The sequence below is a fragment of the Phyllobates terribilis genome, unplaced genomic scaffold (assembly GCF_046119375.1).
Source record: "Phyllobates terribilis strain yellow unplaced genomic scaffold, ASM4611937v1 Scaffold_9__5_contigs__length_417890890, whole genome shotgun sequence".
Taxonomy (NCBI): domain Eukaryota; kingdom Metazoa; phylum Chordata; class Amphibia; order Anura; family Dendrobatidae; genus Phyllobates; species Phyllobates terribilis.
The window spans coordinates 345,420,379-345,439,039 of NW_027362769.1; the positions used below are offsets into that span (position 1 = coordinate 345,420,379).

At 40.9% G+C, this 18,661-nt stretch overlaps 1 protein-coding gene across 1 annotated transcript; it reads left to right on the top strand.

Annotated features, from left to right (window-relative positions):
* Positions 1–1,320: 1,320 nt before the first annotated feature.
* LOC141162213 (cytochrome P450 2W1-like) lies at positions 1,321–18,481 on the top strand. Its single transcript, XM_073648068.1, has 9 exons — positions 1,321–1,564; positions 4,661–4,823; positions 5,377–5,526; positions 5,847–6,004; positions 7,163–7,336; positions 10,541–10,688; positions 10,799–10,983; positions 13,810–13,951; positions 15,572–18,481. Exons 1-9 carry the CDS (start codon positions 1,385–1,387, stop codon positions 15,757–15,759), a joined length of 1,488 nt encoding a protein of 495 aa, XP_073504169.1. The 5' UTR covers positions 1,321–1,384; the 3' UTR covers positions 15,760–18,481.
* The last annotated feature ends 180 nt before the right edge of the window (positions 18,482–18,661 follow it).

Consider the following 18,661-nt stretch of genomic DNA (forward strand, 5'->3'; position numbering starts at 1 on the left):
CCCCCAGCCCCTCATAGTATCCATTGCTGCTGACTCCCCTTAATATACATTGCAGCTGACCCCTCATAATATACATTGACGAAGACCCCCAGCAACTCATAATATACATTGCTATTGACCACCCATAATATATATTGCTGTTACCCACCAAATCTGATTGAAGTCCTGCAGAGGCTGGATGATGAGCTATGGTGACATCTGCTGGTGGTAGCAGTCCACTACACAGGTCTCGACAGTCAGGGATGTTAATATGATGCATTAAAATTTCTATAAGGAAAGCTTTCATGTTTTACATGACTGCAATATTATGGACACAGTGTTAGACCATTACCCCCCCCCCCCCCCCCAAAAAAAAAAAAAAAGTATACTGCTTTCACGGCAGGACATAAATCCAGCAAAAGTTTAAAATGGTTAAATTTAGTAAATGTGCAACTTTTCTTTTTTATATTTTTCCTTTTCTACATTCATTAATCCCAATTATACTGCAAGCGGCAACGTTTTTCTCTATTGGTCAAGGTGAATCTAGTCACATTCTAATTCAGCATTGAAGCATGCAGAACATTTTACTAATGTTTTTATTAAGGGGTTTGTTTTTTTCTAAAGTTATTATTTGTGCTTTAGAAAACTCGTTTGTTAACCTCTCCAGTTCTTTATACCTTCCAGGGAACCTATTGTATAATTCATATGAGATATTTTTTTTCTCCCCATTTTCTGCTGTCTCAATCTGGGGTGTGTATCACAGTACATACACACAGTGAGTAATTGCAGCAGATTTTTTCGTAAAATACGTGAGTTTTTAACACATTTTTACAAGCGTTTTTTTTATACATTCATTTGAGTAGGTGAAAAATGTTGGCAAAAACGCTGAAGGAATTGATATACTGTAGATTTGAAAAATGTATTAATGATTCAAATCTGCAAGGAAAAAATAAGCAGCTTGTGCATAAAGTTTCAGAGATTTAATTCACTTTGCTGGTAATATAAAATCTTAATTCTGAAAAAGTGCTTAGTGGCAAAAATGCAGCGTGTGAACAAGTCCTAGAGAGAAAAATATGGTAATTATTTCTTCCCTCTTTAGATCCGTGTTTATGAAGATGCAGTGCTACGCCTGCAATAAATGAATTCCGGACATTAAGTACTGTGTTATCTGACCCTTGGCAGTTATAGGCTGCGTATGCATGTTGAGAAATATTGTTCATTTACTAAGTGTCTGAAACTTAGCCAACCAAACGAGTCCCCTTGCTTCAACTCTTCATTAGAATAACTCATCAGATCCAGGAATGATGTTTGTTTGGGGAGGAGTTCAGCTGTTGAGGTACAATATTTAAGTCTGGGTAACTTTCCTAAAGACACAAGAGAGACTTCTACAACCAGTAGATGCACCATGGCTTCAGGAGCAGTAACCCTTTTTCTTCTCTCCACCGTTGTAATGATGGTTGTGAAGATCCTACTGAGCTTTACAAAAAGAAAGATTTATAATTTCCCACCAGGACCGACCCCGCTCCCCTTTATTGGTAACTTGCACATACTGGATGTGAGAAGACAAGACTTCACTTTTATAGAGGTAAAACTATTATTTTACTTTTGATCACTAAGCTCAAAATCAGTCCAAATTCTGCCCCAATGCATGAAAACTTTATGGACAGTGAGAGCAGGACTGGAGCGTAAGAAGAAAAGAGGGTCCTCCAGTCAGTCATGGCTATGGCACCCAGTGAGAACAAAATCCATGTATCGTGCAGCTTAATTGGTGGTATTTATGTAGATGTAGCTACAAGGGTAATAGGAAATGCCGCTACTATGGGGTCACTCTTAACCTATAATAACCTATGAGTTCAGTTGTTACTTAAAGTGTAACTGCCTTTTTAGGAGAACTTGCAGTAGAATGCCTATGTCTACCTCTAGCTCCTCCCTAGAATGTCTGTGTCTTCCTCTAGCTCCTTCTTAGAATGTCTGTCTGCCTCTAGCTCCTTCCTAGAATGTCTGTCTGCCTCTAGCTCCTCCTTAGAATGTCAGTGTCTGCCTCTAGCTCCTTCCTAGAATGTCTATGTCTGCCTCTAGCTCCTCGCTAGAATGTCTATTTCTGCCTGTCTGTGTCTTCCTCTAGCTCTTCCCTAGAATGTCTGTGTCTGCCTCTAGCTCCTTCTTTGAATGTCTGTCTGCCTCTAGCTCCTTCCTAGAATGTCTGTCTGCCTCTAGCTCCTCCTTAGAATGTCTGTGTCTTCCTCTAGCTCCTCCCTAGAATGTCTATGTCTGCCTCTAGCTCCTCCCTAGAATGTCTGTGTCTGCCTATAGCTCCACCCTAGAATGTCTGTGTCTGCCTCTAGCTCCTCCTTAGAATGTCTGTGTCTTCCTCTAGCTCCTCCCTAGAATGTCTGTGTCTGCCTCTAGTGCCTCCCTAGAATGTCTGTGTCTGCCTATAGCTCCACCCTAGAATGTCTGTGTCTGCCTCTAGCTCCTCCATAGAATGTCTGCGTCTGCCTCTAGTTCCTCCCTAGAATGTCTGTGTCTGCCTCTAGCTCCTCCCTAGAATGTCTGTTTCTACCTCTACCTCCTCCTTAGAATGTCTGTTTCTACCTCTACCTCCTCCCTCTCCATAGAATCTTATAAAGCACCAACTCGTAATGTGAAAATGTGTCTTCACTGAATACAGATTTTACTTATCAATTGAAAATGAAAGATCAATCCAAGAGGAGTAAGAAGCAGATTATATTTTATAAAATATATTACAAAGTTACTGAGTTTCATGTATATACAATGGTTATTCTTTAAGGTGTTATTGGTGGTGCAATCAACTTTTGATGTAGGACTTCATGGTGGGAACAGTTGAGAAAATGTAGGTTTTGACCGGGCAAAGCAAAAAAAAATTTTCTTATTGGATAAATTATTGGATAAATTATAGTAAAACACCAATGGAGATTTATGAAACTGTCCAAAATGAAAAAGTTTTTGTATTCTGTTCTTAAAAAATTTAAATCTTTTTAGACATATTTCTTTTAGATTGCTTTTATAAATCCGGCTTCTTTAAGGCGTGTGATAATTTTCCGTATTTCGGAGCGCACCGCTTGTGGGGAAACAGTGCACTCCTGAAAATTGACGATTCAGACCAGAGGCATGGTCTTGACTATGACTCTGATCTGAGCAGCGCTCTGTCCAGTGCTGCTAGAAGAGGAAGCTTTGCCTTTCTGGCATTGAACAAGTGCAGCCACACTGAAGCTGGCTGCATCCAGCGATCTGGTCACCTTCAGAGCAGCGCTCTCAAGCGCACACTCCACGCCTGGGAAACCAACCACTCTGAGGTGGCCGAAAACCTAAGCAACGAGTATTAAATTGGAGAACTAAAATTCCCTCCATCCTTTAGAGAAATTTTATTAAGAAGTAAATTGAAAAATTGCATGTTTTTATAATCACTTTGCACCTTTAACCATTAATAAACACGAAACAACCCCTTTATGGACTTTTGTAGGCACCCATAGGTAATATTTTAACAATCCATTCATTCCCCATGGTTATCTAATGAAACCCAGGTAACAAAAAAAATGACAATGAAGCATATTTGATATATAACACTATCCCACTATCAAAAGAGAGATTGTTGGGTTACTCTTTCGATTTTAAAGGGGGACCATGGAACATTGACAAATGATGGCTTATCTTTAGCATAAGCCATCAATGTTTGTATCGGTGGAGGGTCCAACCTTTAGGAACATTTTTTTTTTGGAAAAAAAGTTTAATTCAGTTATATTGAATGTATATCAGATTTCTCTGCAAATAATCTTTCTTTGAAGGAAAGTCTAGCTAGGATTGTTGCATGATACAACACTTCATTATTAAAGGCTTTATAAAAAAAATACTAGTGGGAGTCAATGGAGAAATAAGGTAGCCACTTGTGGTGGCATATAGTGCTCCAAAGCAGATGGTGACAGCTGGGGGCAAAACCGGTATGTTTTTGGAATAATGGTGGGTGCCAGGTCTGTATAGGTCCAAGAAACCTGCTGTTTTTTTAATATGTATATATACATGTTTGTTAATTAGTTAAACATATATATCCCTAAAGGTCTTTTTCATTTTATCTGGCCTTAAGTCTTGAGTATTCTTGTAGGGGAACAGGGGAGTAGATGGATAACTTTGTTGGCTAACTAGAAGTTAAAGAGGTTGTCCACTACTTTAACACTGATGCCCTATCCTGATTGGCCAGGGTCCGACACCCGGCACCCCCGCTGATCAGCTGTTATCGATGGTGGCAGCGGTCACTGTCCGAAAGTGCTTGCTTACGGAGCTAGCCGTCCACTTGTAATAGAAGGCAGATGTGCAGTACCAAACCCCGGCAGCTACAAGTAGACGGACAAGCTCCGCAAGTAAGCACTTCCAGTGAGCGGCCTCCATCGCCACCACCGGTAACAGGTGATCGGCAGGGGTGCCCTGGATAGGGCATCAATGCAATAGTAGTGGACAACCTCTCTAAAGGGTGAATATTGCACTTGTAAGGTTCATGGGCATCCACACCAGAAGCTATAATACAAAGTAGTATGCACTCTCAAGGATTGAGGCTTTTGAGTAAAATATGCATGTCAGCAGTGGAACAATAGATTTTATTTGGTTGTGATTAGAAGTGTTTCAATGACTCACATAATAACTGAGATAAAATATTATTCTTTTACAGCTGGCAAAGAAATATGGTTCATTCTTCACCTTCCATTTGGGCTCTACAAAAGCAGTGGTTCTGGTTGGGTACGAAGCTAATAAAGAGGCTCTGGTCACAGCCAATTATGATTTTGGAAATCGTGGTGCAATCCCTATTGCTGATGACTTTCAGATGAATCACGGTAAGTAAGCCTATCAAGTCATTCTAGCCTGGAATTACTTATTTGTAAAATTTGAGTTCATGCGTGTAATCTCTAGCATTAGCAAACATAGCTGTGGAAGCTTTGTGCCATGATTGTGCTCCATGCAGTCTAGTCCTCTGCATAATAAAATCAGATTAGTCCCACATCTGAGAACCAGTGATGGGAACAAGGTGCACATACTATAAAGGCAACACATATTGCTACTAAGAATATTGAGAGGAGAGGATGAGATTCTAGTTGACAAGTGACCGTAAGAATGAAAATCGCATTCTGGAGGTCACGTGATACAGGGGAATCCTGACAGTGTGCACATTGCACACTATCACAATTTGGCAAATATACTAACTGCAGAAATTTCTCTCCAGTTGGAAAATCCCTTTAAAGAAAATAATCCAATAATGAAGTGGAAGGCTTCTTCTGTCCAAGGGTCAGAGATCAGTTGTAAGGACAGACTTTTATGCCAGGCATCCAAGAAATGATTGAGGAAATTAGGTATCTGACAAAAGATATATTATAATGTCTTCTCTTCTAGGAGTGGTCTTCTCCAATGGAGAAATCTGGAAAATAACTCGAAGATTTATGCTTTCCATATTAAGAGATCTTGGGATGGGGAAGAAACCCATTGAAGGCAGAATTATCGATGAGCTACAGTTTCTAAGTGCAGCAATTCAGTCTTATAATGGTGAGTGGCGTCAGTTATACACAGTACACTGTGATGTCGAAGCGTTGAGACACTTTTCCTGTATACTCACTTCTCATGGAGGTTCCATGTTCTGCAGTGGTGATCTACCAATCCTTGAGTTTTCTTGGCATGTGCTGACCATACATGACTTTAAGTATTGACTAGATTGCACTGCGGTTATAATTGGTTCATTGCACACAGTCAGGAATTTACTGGGACAATCATCTGGTCCAAGCAGTGCTTTTGTTAACATATACATTTTGGGGGGTTTCTATGCATTATATTTGTGTGGTAATGTCATTTCATATGGTGTATTCCAGGGAAACCTTTTGATAAGAAAATACTTTATTTGGCTGCCCCTAACATAACTTTTGGGATGTTATTTGGGAGACGTTTTGACTATGACCACCCAACATTTCAGAAGATGATAACCATCATGGATGACCTTGTTATCAATACTGGTACTCCACCAGCAAAGGTAAAGTACATCAGTATCACTGAAAATAGTGATTAGTAAATAAATTATACACCAGATAAAGACAAAGATAGAACTCAGGTCAGGACATGGGGTAACAGCATAGAAACCGGTACGAGATATGGATATACAGAAGCAAATATGTATTATACACAGTGAGAGGATGGGCTTATTCTGAAGGCTAAGCGCATAGGGTTCTCATATAATTAGATCAACATTCATAATACTGAATGGAAGCATTGATTAGGATGGGGGTGGTGAAAGTAACGCAGGAGGGTTTGGGAGGAATTGGGCGCTTATATTAAACTTGAAGCATACATTTTTTGGGGTGGTGATTCTTTATGGGTTGGTTCAGTTGCACAAGCCAGTGACTTAAAAGGGTTGTCCCATGAACAAAGTACATGTTAATCAATAGATCTTAGAATCGAGAGGGATATGTTAACAAAAATGTTCCTGTACTGAGACAATGTTATAAATGTGCCCCTACTGTTTACTGTGTAATGACTGTGTATGACCATGGTTGGCACATACCATTATTCTTAGCCAGGGAATGAAGAATAAGCGATTAAAGAGTCGACATAGCAGGGGATTGCAGCTTCTGCTTTAGATGAGGTAAAACATTTCCCTTCCTGTTTTATAACAGGAGTATTTCTGCAACATCTCCACATCTCTGACTTCATCATAAATCAACTTAATGACATGAGCTCAGCGGCATCCAGAGCTCCTAACTCACTGACTTGATTTATGATGATTACATAGAACTGGAGACACGGCAGAAACACTCACTCCTGTGATAAAACAGGCAGGGAAATGTTTTACCTCACAGAAAACAGCAGCTGCAAGCTGTTATGTCATCTGTATAATCAATTATTCTTCCTTGTGGCATGTCCCAACCATGTTCCTGCATAGTCAGACACAACAATTACACAGTACATAGAAGGGGCACATTTATAACATTATCTTATCACAGGAACAATTTTTAACATGTCCAATTGTGTAACTTATTATCCCTCCAAGATCTATTGATTAAAATGTACTTTGTTCGTCGGACAACCCCGTTTAAGTCTTTCTAGCCCTTTATTACAGAACTGTATCTGTAATTTAGCCTTGCACACTACAGTATGATATTTAGCCATATCATTGGATATTTTTCTATTCTAGATATACAATGTCTTACCAAAGCTGAAATTTTTCTTCAAAGAACCTCGACTTGTTAGGAACCGGATTGATCAACTAAATGAAATCTTGAAGGATCTCTTTAACGAATCAAAAGAAGTTAAATGTGAAGATTCTTTCAGGACATTTGCCGAAGCCTTTGTGCAGAAGGATGAAAGGGTAAAGAGCTTTAAAGGGAACCTTTCACCATAAAATTGCAGTCCAACTTAACGGTATCATGGCATAAAGCGGGATGAGCTGAGATGATTAATATATAGTTTTGTGGAAAAAGAGTGAATGTGTAATAATTTGTATTTTATTAATTTAAATCTCTGCTCTTTTTTGGGTTTAGGAGTCAGGTTGGCGGGGTCATGTAATGATTTAAACCTTTCCTGTATGAGCATGTATACAGAGATCACTTTTAACCAATAATAAGGAAAGCTCACCTGATTTCTAAGCCAAGAATAAGCAGAGGATAAAATGATAACAAATTATACTTAATGAGGTTGTCATATATTAATATTGGGTGTGACCTCTTGACACCTGACACTCCTATCAATCAGCCATTTGCTCCGGATATAAACATATTGAGAGGAAATGCAAAGCGCAACTCCATTCAATGTGTAGCGTAGCAGCTGCTAAAAAAGAATAGGAGCTGTACTGCAGTACCCGGCAGCGGCTACTACACATAGAATGAAACTGTACTTTGTTAAAGCAAATAACAGCTGATTGGTGGGGGTGCCAAGTCACGGACCCCCACCAATCTGATATTTATAACCTATCCTATGAATGATGTATGCCAGCCTTGATGAAGAGTAAGATCAAGTAACACGTGGTAAAGTCATAGATGTGTCAATTAAGAGACATGCACTTCTTAATTGACACATCTTTCAGCTGCTATATGCCACTGCAAGCAGCGTACTACTCCAATCAGGAACTAGAGTACATTTCTGTCAGAATTCCCACTGATCGCATCCCCACCTGGTGATGCGCCACCAACTTTTCAAAAACTTGCAGGAGTTGGTCAGAACTAGAGAAAAAACTGTAACATGGTCGTAACTATTTTTGTGCAGCTAAAACTTGCTGAAAAATTTTGTTACATTGCAAGCAATTTTACCACAGAAGTCTGGTGAACTATTTGATGAATTGGGACCACTGTTTTTTGCTGAATTCTTTGCAATTTTTATGTTGAAGTCTTCCTCGATCCCTAGCCTAAAGTAGAAAATATTCGTGCTTGGTAAAGATATCTTTCCTGCAAGAGACAACTCCTATATGTGGAATTAACAACATGGTTTACATTGAAGTCTGTCTTAAGGGGGTTTTCCCATTAACAAAGTACATTTTAATCAATAGATCTTAGAATAAAAAAAAGTTCCACAATTGAATGTTTTTTAAAAAAATGTTCCTGTGCTGAGATAATCTTATAAATGTGTCCAGGGGCATAATGATTGAGCCCGTGCGGGAAGAGGACCCGCCGTCGCCAATTTCACCTGGATGTGTGTCCTCAGATGCACATTCAGCTAAAATTTATACAGAAGTATGCCTGCATGCAGAAGTCAGCTGCTAGCTTCTGTGTCGGTTAAGAGGAGGACGCCACACATTATGGGTGTGGGGAAGGTGAGAATTATCATTTGTTTCTTTTTAAAATGTGCTGGAGTAAAACGAAAGGGGACCAGTATGGGGGATATTACACCAGAATGGGGATATTACACCAGGATGGGGATATTACACCAGGATGGGGGACATTATACCAGGGTAGGGACATTATACCAGGATCAGAATATTATATCAGGATGGGGGTCATTATACAAGAATGGGGGACATTACCAGGAAGGGGACATTATACCAGAATGGGAATGTTATACCAGAATGGGGAACATTATACCAGGATGGGGACATTATACCAGAAAGGGGACATTATGCCAGGATTGGGGTCATTATACCAGGATGGGGGACATTATACCAGGAAGGTGCCCAGGATGGGGACATTGTTGTAGCATGGGGCCAAGGATGGGGGGCACTAATACTAAAAGGGACCAGGATAGTGACATTATTACTGAAAGGGGCCATGATAGAGGAGATTATTGTAAGAAGGATGGGGGACATTATTACATGGGAGGCCAACACACATATCTTTATTGGATCTAGAACGCTACAAGGGCCCATACATCTGACCAACATGCAGGTGGGGACCCAGGTGCAAATTTTTAACTCTAGTTAATCCAGTGAATGTGCCCCTGCTATGTAATGTGTAATGGCTGTGTCTGACCGTACAGGAACATGGTCGGCACATACCACAGCTCCTGGGGAGAGGAAAGATGCAAAAGAGAGAATACAGACATGACAGTATGGGATCACAGCTGCTGCTTTCGGTGGGGTAAAACTTTTCAAAATAAGCAGCAAATGCTTTAACTCACAAAAAGAAACAGCTATGATCCCATGCTGTCCTGTATATTTTCTTTTGTGTTCTCCACTTCTCAGAAGATTATCTAAAAACAGGAAAAAAAACATTTTAAACACATCCAATTACAGAACTTATTTTTATTCCAAGATCTATTCATTAAAATGTACTTTGGGACAACCCCTTTAATGCACATTCTATCAGCTTAGTTTCACAGTTAAGAGTGCATTTGTAGACCAACTTGTTGACGGTTTCCTATTACAGTTAGCAGAATTGTCAATGCGGCTCTGTTAAGTAAATGAAAACTATAAAATTGTGTCCTATTTCAGTCATCCAAGGAGGTGCTACAGCGTGTTGGGAACTTGCATTTCCCTGTATGGAATTTATGGAAAAAATGGAGCAAAGTCATCTCATCTGTTTTCCGAAATCTTACTTCTGGCCACTGCATACAAGCAGGTTTTCCCACCTCAGCCATGCATCATTGGGATGGAAATGCCCAGGGAATCTTTGAAAGTTGTCACCTTTCTATTGGACGAACCCCCACTGATCCAGAGAACGGGACTGTGAATGGAGCAGTGGCCGGACATGTGTATCACTGCTGTGTATAGTGCTGAGCATTTTCCCGTAGTCCCATAGATATCGAATGAAGCAGTGATACGCATGATCAGTCACTGCTCCATCAAGACGAGGCTCTGCAAAGCTACTTTCTTGGGATCAGTGGAGGTCCCAGGCCCAACCTTTGGATTGGTAGCATCTTCTAAAGATGGGCATAACCCTTTCACAGGTGCATATTTCTAAAATATAATTTTATAACGAATTAGGTAATAAGTACAGCCCAAATGTTAAGCTCAGTACTGCTTTAGTAATTTATAGGAACACTAGGAAGATCTAAATTAGTTGCCACATCACTGTCCTTTATCTCCGACCCCTGTAGATGAATATCATGGTGTAATATCACTATTTTATGTCTTTGGGTCTTTTAGGAAATTGTAGAAGATGAAAAAGAGAAACTCTTCACAGAAAGGAATTTCTTGGCCACTGCATTTGATTTTATGCTTGGTGGGACAGAGACCACGTCAACCACAATACAGTGGGCTATTCTGCTCATGATGAAATATCCTCATATACAGAGTAAGTAGTAACACAGGTTGCCCCACTAAAGATTTGGTCACATCATGGCACAGCGTCGAGGGCAGGTTAAGACAACGGATGAAAAGAATATGAAATTTTATGTTTTTCAGGGAAAGCTCAGGATGAAATTGAAAATGTGATTGGGTCCGAACGTCCTCCTAGATGGGATGACCAGAAAGTCCTTCCATACTGCTTGGCCGTAGTCCATGAAGTTCAGCGGTTTGCTAGCATCTTCCAGTATTTACCACATTCCACATCCACCGATGTGCATTTCCGAGACTATTTTATACCAAAGGTGATTCTTTTCCTGGCAATAAATATTGTGTTACAAAACCTAATGTAAGCGTTATCCAAATTGTTTCACTATTCAAGTAACCCGGATTACAACTGTAGTTGATCTCTAAACATTTATTGGTGGTTGCACTATTACTGTATATACAGTGCTGTACTGTACAGTTCATATCTATAACACAGTCAATGTCAGCATGGGGCACTGTATGTTGCCACTGGTATGAGGGACACTGTATGTTGCCACAGGTATGAGGGACACTGTTATTTGCCACTGGTATGAGGGACACTGTATGTCTGCCGCTGGTATGAGGGGCACTGGGTGTCTGCCACTGGTATGAGGGACACTGTATTTCTGCCGCTGGTATGACGGACACTGTATGTCTGCCACTGGTATGAGGGACACTGTATGTCTGCCGCTGGTATGAGGGACACTGTATGTCTGCCGCTGGTATGAGGGACACTGTATGTTGCCACTGGTATGAGGGACACTGTATGTTGCCACTGGTATGAGGGACACTGTATGTCTGCCGCTGGTATGAGGGACACTGTATGTCTGCCGCTGTTATGAGGGACACTGTATGTCTGCCGCTGGTATGAGGGACACTGTATGTCTGCCGCTGGTATGAGGGACACTGTATGTCTGCCACTGGTATGAGGGACACTGTATGTCTGCCGCTGGTATGAGGGACACTGTATGTCTGCCGCTGGTATGAGGGACACTGTATGTATGCCGCTGGTATGAGGGACACTGTATGTCTGCCACTGGTATGAGGGACACTGTATGTCTGCCGCTGGTATGAGGGACACTGTATGTCTGCCACTGGTATGAGGGACACTGTATGTATGCCACTGGTATGAGGGACACTGTATGTCTGCCGCTGGTATGAGGGACACTGTATGGCTACCACTGGTATAACGGGCGCTGTATGTCTGCCACTGGTATGAGGGACACTGTATGTCTGCCGCTGGTATGAGGGACACTGTATGTTGCCACTGGTATGTGGGACACTTTATGTCTGCCGCTGGTATGAGGGGCACTGTATGTTTGCCACTGGTATGAGGGGCACTGTATGTCTGCCACTGCTATGACGGACACTGTATGGCTACCACTGGTATAACGTGTGCTGTATGTTTGCCACTGGTATGAGGGGCACTGTGTGTCTACCACTGGTATAACAGGTGCTGTATGTTGCCACTGGTATGAGCATCACTGTATGTCTATCACTGGTATGAGGGGCACTGTATGTCTGCCACTAGTATGAGCATCACTGTATGTCTGCCACTGGTAAGAGGGGCATTGTATGTCTTCCACTGGTATGAGCATCACTGTATGTCTGCCACTGTTATAAGGGGCTCAATATGTATGCCACTGGTCTGACGGGCACTGTATGTTGCCACTATTATGAGGGGTACTGTGTGTCTGCCACTGGTATGAGGGGTACTGTATGTCAACCATTGTTATGAGGGACACTGTACGTCTGCCACTGTTATAAGGGGCACTATATATATGCCACTGGCATGAGGTGCACAGTATGCCTGCCACTGTTATGAGGGGTACTGTGTGTCTGCCATTGGTATGAGGGGTACTGTATGTCTGCCATTGTTATGAGAGACACTGTACATCTGCCACTGTTATAAGGGGCTCTATATGTATGCCACAGGTATTAGGGGCACTGTATGTCTGCCACTGTTATGAGGGGTACTGTGTGTCTGCCACTGGTATGAGGGACATTGTATGTCTGCTACTGCTATGTGGAGCATTGTATGTCTGTTACTGTTATGAGGGGCACTGTGCGTCTGCCATTGTTATGAGGGGCACTGCGTGTCTGCCATTGTTGTAAGGGGTACTGTGTGTCTGGCACTTTTCTAGCGGAAATTGTGTCTGGCAAAGCTATAGGTTACTGTATGTCCAGCCATTGCTATGGGAGACTGTCCATCTAACACAATTATTGGGAATCTCTGTGGCTGGCACTAGTATGGGGACATCAGTACCATTGACAATTGTATAGGTGTACTGTATGTCTGAGACTGTTATGAAACACACCGTGTGTCTGGTATTGTAATGGAGGGAACTGTGCAGCTGGAAATGTTATAGGGGCAGGCTGGGACTGGCCCACAAGGAAACATGTAAATCTCACAGCGGGTCCCTGTACTAGACTAACCTGAAAAAATAGAGCAGCATGTTGGACTACTTTGTTCAGTATTTTTAGCCAGATCAGAGTTTCTTAAACAGAACGTCCAATGCCCATGTGAACAAAGCCTACCAGTTCTTTGAATGCTGAGCTCTGTATAACCCCGCCCACACCACTGTTTGGCAGCTTTTTGTGTACACTGTGCATAGGCAGAAAGCTGCCAATCAATGGTGAAGGAGGGGTTATACAGAGCTCATGAGGATGGCGGACAACATGGGCAGCACATTAGCTTAATGGTTAGCGCTGTTGCTTTGCGGCACTGGGGTCCTGGGTTCAAATCCCACCAAGGACAACATCTGCAAGGAGTTTGTATGTTTTCTCCGTGTTTACATGGGTTTCCTCCAGGTTCTCCGGTTTCCTCCCACATTCCAAAGACATCCTGATAGGGAATGTAGATTGTGAGCCCCAATGTTAATTAATGGCGCTATAAAAGTGAGTAAAATAAATAAATCTAAAACATTTGTAAAGAGGAGTTCAAATTTTCAAGGCTGCCCATGAAAAATAGAAGAAAGAGACATTTATGCCTGCCTATGTTAGATACAACTAGCATTGTGGGAATAGCTGGAATCCCACTAGCGATTATTATATTTAGAAGAAGTGTAAAGCACATGTAACACATCTGTCCTTATATATATTAGGGAACCACAGTGATTCCACTCTTCGCATCCGTTCACGTTGATGAAACCCAATGGGCGACTCCCAAACAGTTTAACCCCAATCATTTCTTGGATGCTGATGGAAAGTTTTTGAAGAAAGACGCATTTTATCCTTTCTCCAAAGGTGAGTAGATTGCACTAACTTATTTTATTATTGTTATTATTATTAATTTATATAGCGCCATTGATTCCATGGTGCTGTACATAAGGGGTTACATACCAAATACAGATATCATTTACAGTAAACAAACTAACAATGAGAGACCGGTACAGAGGGAAGAGGACCCTGCCCTTGCGGGCTTATATTCTACAGGAATGGGGGAGGAGACGGTAGGTTGAGGGGTTGCAATAGCTCCGGTGTTGGTGGTGGCAGAAAACAAGGTCATGGCAGGCTGTAAGCTTGTTTGAAGAGATGGGTTTTCAGGTTCCGTCTGAAGGATCCAGGTGTGGTGGATAATTGGATGTGTTGAGGCACAGAATTCCATAGGATGGGGGATATTCAGGAGAAATCTTTGAGGCGATTGGGTGAGAAACGAATAAGTGTGGAGGAGAGAAGGAGGTCTTGGGAGTATCGGAGATTACGTGAGGGAATATATCGGGAGATTACTTCAGAGATGTACGGAGGAGAAAGGTTGTGGATGGCTTTGTAGGTCAGTGTTAGTAGTTTGAACTGGATACGCTGGGGAAATGGGAGCCAGTGAAGGGATTTGCAAAGGGGGGAAGCAGAGGAGTAGCGAGGCGAGAGATGAACTAGTCACGCAGCAGAGTTGAGGATGGACTGGAGAGGTGCGAGAGTGTTAGCAGGGAGGCCACAGAGGAAGATGTTGCAGTAGTCGAGTCGGGAGATGATGAGGGCATGCACAAGTAGTTTAGTAGATTGAGGGTTGAGGAAAGGACGGATTCTGGAAATATTTTTGAGTTGGAGGCGACAGGAGGTGGCGAGAGCTTGGATGTGGGGTTTGAAGGACAGGGCAGAGTCAAGGGTTACTCCGAAGCAGCGGATTGTCGGTACAGGGGAAAGAGTAATGTCCTTTATTGTGATAGAAAGATCAGGTGGGAAAGATATGCGAGATGGGGGAAAGATAATGAGTTCAGTTTTGTCCACATTGAGGTTGAGGTAGCAGGAGATTATTGTTATCACTAAAGTTTTGCCAAATAATTTCCAAATATACCTTTATGACAGTCAGAAAACTTTTTTTTCTGATCAAAGCTCCAAATTCCCTGAAGAAACTTTGGTATTGTTCATGCCGGTCTTGCTGAGGGAGAATGCTGGAGTCAGAAGCACCTTTTTATGAATCTAGCGTGTCTGAAAAGTGTTGTGTGCCTCGTCACATCTTACTTCAGTCGGTGACTGGAGAAAGATTTCTGGCTTACTGTACCCCATTGTTCACCATGCATTAGACGAACTGTGGTGTCATGAACACATTCCGCCCTAGCTTCCCCCATTTTGGTAGAACTGGGCAAAACTGGCATGAGAACTCTGATAGTCACAATATTTTTAGACACATCAAAGTGTTTTAAATCTAATTTCTGGCAAAAATACTTTGATGAATTGGGAACATAAAGTTAGATGCTGTAATTCTGACAATCTACGGTCCCACTAGAGGGAGCTTGGGAGCTTACTGCATACTGATTATAGACTGAGCTCAATAATAAAGCAGAATGCTAAAAGTTCCTCTTGTTGAGGATCCAGTTCTCTTGTGATTTACAGACCCCATAAGGTGACTATTTTCTGTATACACAGGGCGCAGGGTGTGTGCTGGAGAAAGCCTTGCCAGAATGGAGCTATTTATTTTCATCACTGGATTGCTGCAGAAGTTCACATTCACACCTCCTCCAGGAATGAGTACGGATGACTTGGACCTCACTCCAGAAGTGGCCTTCACCATGAGAACTAAGAGTTACAAAATTTGTGCAACTCCCAGGCATTAGACATTTTAGAACATTTCCAAAGTGTGTACTTTGATGGTTGGGACTTTGGGATGACGGTTCGATCCAGTAGTACTCATAAAAGCCATATGGACCTCTATACTCCAACACTGGGCACTTACTAAATTGAAGCCTGTCTAATAGCTGCATTTAACAAAATTAGCTCCATCTTTATGATTATGCTGAAGAAAATGATATAAAATGTATGTCTTTTCAAATGGCAGCATCATCTTTTATAATATGGGTATGCTAAAAGTATTATTACTGTATTACTTACAATGTGAAAAATGTATTATATTGTAACACATAGTTCAGATCGGAGTTTTACAAGGCTCATTCATTGCATAACAATATTAAACAAGTGTGTATATATATATATAAATAAAATAAATAAATATATATATATATATAGTTGTGTATATATATATATATATATATATATATATATATTTGGTGTGGTATATTTATATAAGATACCTCCAAAGATTTAAGACAAGCCTGCTTGTCAATTGTCAAGTCTATGGAAAGATAATAGCAGGTAGAGATGATGATGTTGACCTTGAAGGAGAAAGTAACCACTCATTTACTTATGGAGCATATAACCCAACAACATAAGACCACTGAAGTAAGTAAGTCTAAGGCTACATTATGACCGACAAGTCAGAGTGAAGACTTGCAAAATAATCATATACTGTATAAAAAGTAAAACCATGCAGAAAATAAAAAATATATATAGAATTTTATCACAATTTACACATCTTACAATAAAAAGTCATAAAGTATACATGTTCGGGTATCAAAATGGAAAGGATGACAGATTTAATATCATTATCCTGTATTTTGCACAGGGTAGAAACAGGGACATCATGAAGGGAGTAGAGGAATTTCCAGCTAATCATTGCTAATTACTAACCCTAAGGGGCTAAGTAAATGTTCACAAGATTGAGTCAGTTGATTTTGCAAAAGGTAGTGACGTATAGGTTTATAATATTGAACGCAGATCCTTATGCGTCAAAGCAATATTGACTGGAGGAGAACTGCCACCAGCTGAAACTTTGGGTGTTAAAATGTAAAAATACAGGGTTACTAAATGTCCCAATGGCGAGAGAAAAAGAGGTTCAAACATATAGCTAGTCATTATAAGAGTTTGCTTGTGTCCTAGTGATGACACTTTTTTCTCTAGGTGCTATATGTATATAAGCCATTGGTCCATTCACAAGATAATTTGCTCAAGTTGGAATATGACCCCCAATTTTTTTAGAGTCAAGTCATTTTCCAGAATATATAATATTTTTCAATATTAGGCTGAAATATAGTGCGCAAGTATATGCAATGTAGCATCTATTGGATTTATCGTCCCAATTCATCTATTGGAGTACCGGACCAGAGCCAGACACCAATACCCTATACGAGACCGACCATGTTGGTCTCATCTAAGGAAGGGTGAAGTTTACGGATGTGGTGTATAAAGAGCCACCTTGATCTCTTGATCATAAATGAACAAAGGGCGAACGGTCGCTTAGGATATACCCACAATGCTGTCTCTTCAGTTGGAGGCTCTGACAAGGTTTCTATCACTTTTGATGGCAAGAATACTATTTTTTCCATCAAATTTATGGAAATCAGTACAGAATATGATAATGATGTCTGTTCACCACTGTCTGGATCCATCCAAGATAGGCCCCCTTTAAGTGTCTCACTAAATCTATGACAAGGTCAGAAGTAGGCAGTTTTTGTTCTTATTTTATTCCCGTTTCTCCCCTTAGTGTTCCATTCCTAGAGATAGGGGCCTATTTTATGCAGTGCTAATTATGTTCTTTCCAAGGAGACATGTCTCATAGGGTATCTATGCAGAGGATCCTGTGGGCCTCACCCCCGAGGATCCTGTGGGCCTCGCCCCTGAGGATCCTGTGAGCCTCGCCCCTGAGGATCCTGTGGACCATGCCCCCTTGTAAAAATCAGGAAAAACAAGCACTAAATAAAAGGTGGATATCTCTGGAACTATATGGTGGATTAATAAGATAAAATACTCAATGGACCAGCGAGAATAAAATAAGAGCAATGACTGAACATTTTTGACCTGGTGACAGGTCTTTTTTAAGGTGCATTTAAAAAGGCGGTTGATTGGCGATGGTGATCGTTTATACAGGCCGGACAGAATTCTATGCACACAGAATGACTGTTAATCCGATTGTTCTGTGCACATAGAATATTATCGGCAGTACATGCCCTGTTTACACAGGATGATGTGCAGCCGAGAACAATGATTTTAATTCTGGCATGATTGATCCATTTGCTTTTTCATCAGGTGATTCATGGAATTTTTATATGAGCCGATAATTAGCAAACAAGCGTTCCAACAAACATTTATCCCCAATTATGAGGGTGTCTAAATTGGCTTTTATGGTGTAACATTCTGATAAGAATACAGCAGTGGGTCGGTGCCGAATAATGTGGTGCCTACAAGCAGTCTGGCCGGTGTAGACGACAAATTGCACAACCACATTGGATAGTACCAAGTACAGTATGTGTGCCTACAATCTTTTTCTAAAACATAGAATGTAAAATCTTTTTTTTATTTCTTATAGTAATTGTAAATTATGTTTTTAGATGAATATTTATAGCTGTGATTAGACTATGTAGATAAGACACATTACAGCTTATGCATATGATATATATTGTTATGGTTACTTCTGATTCAATAAAAAACATCATGCTGAAGTTACTAGTATTTGTGTTTCTTAATTCCTTATATATTTTTTTATTTAAATTAGCCATCAGAATGCCGGCTCAGTGCTGATTTGCAGTTGATCAGCAGCAAATCTGCATCAAAATCTGCAAACAAATTTCAATGTGTTACATGCAGATTTTCTGCAGATTACACTCTACCCATGGCCAATCTTTG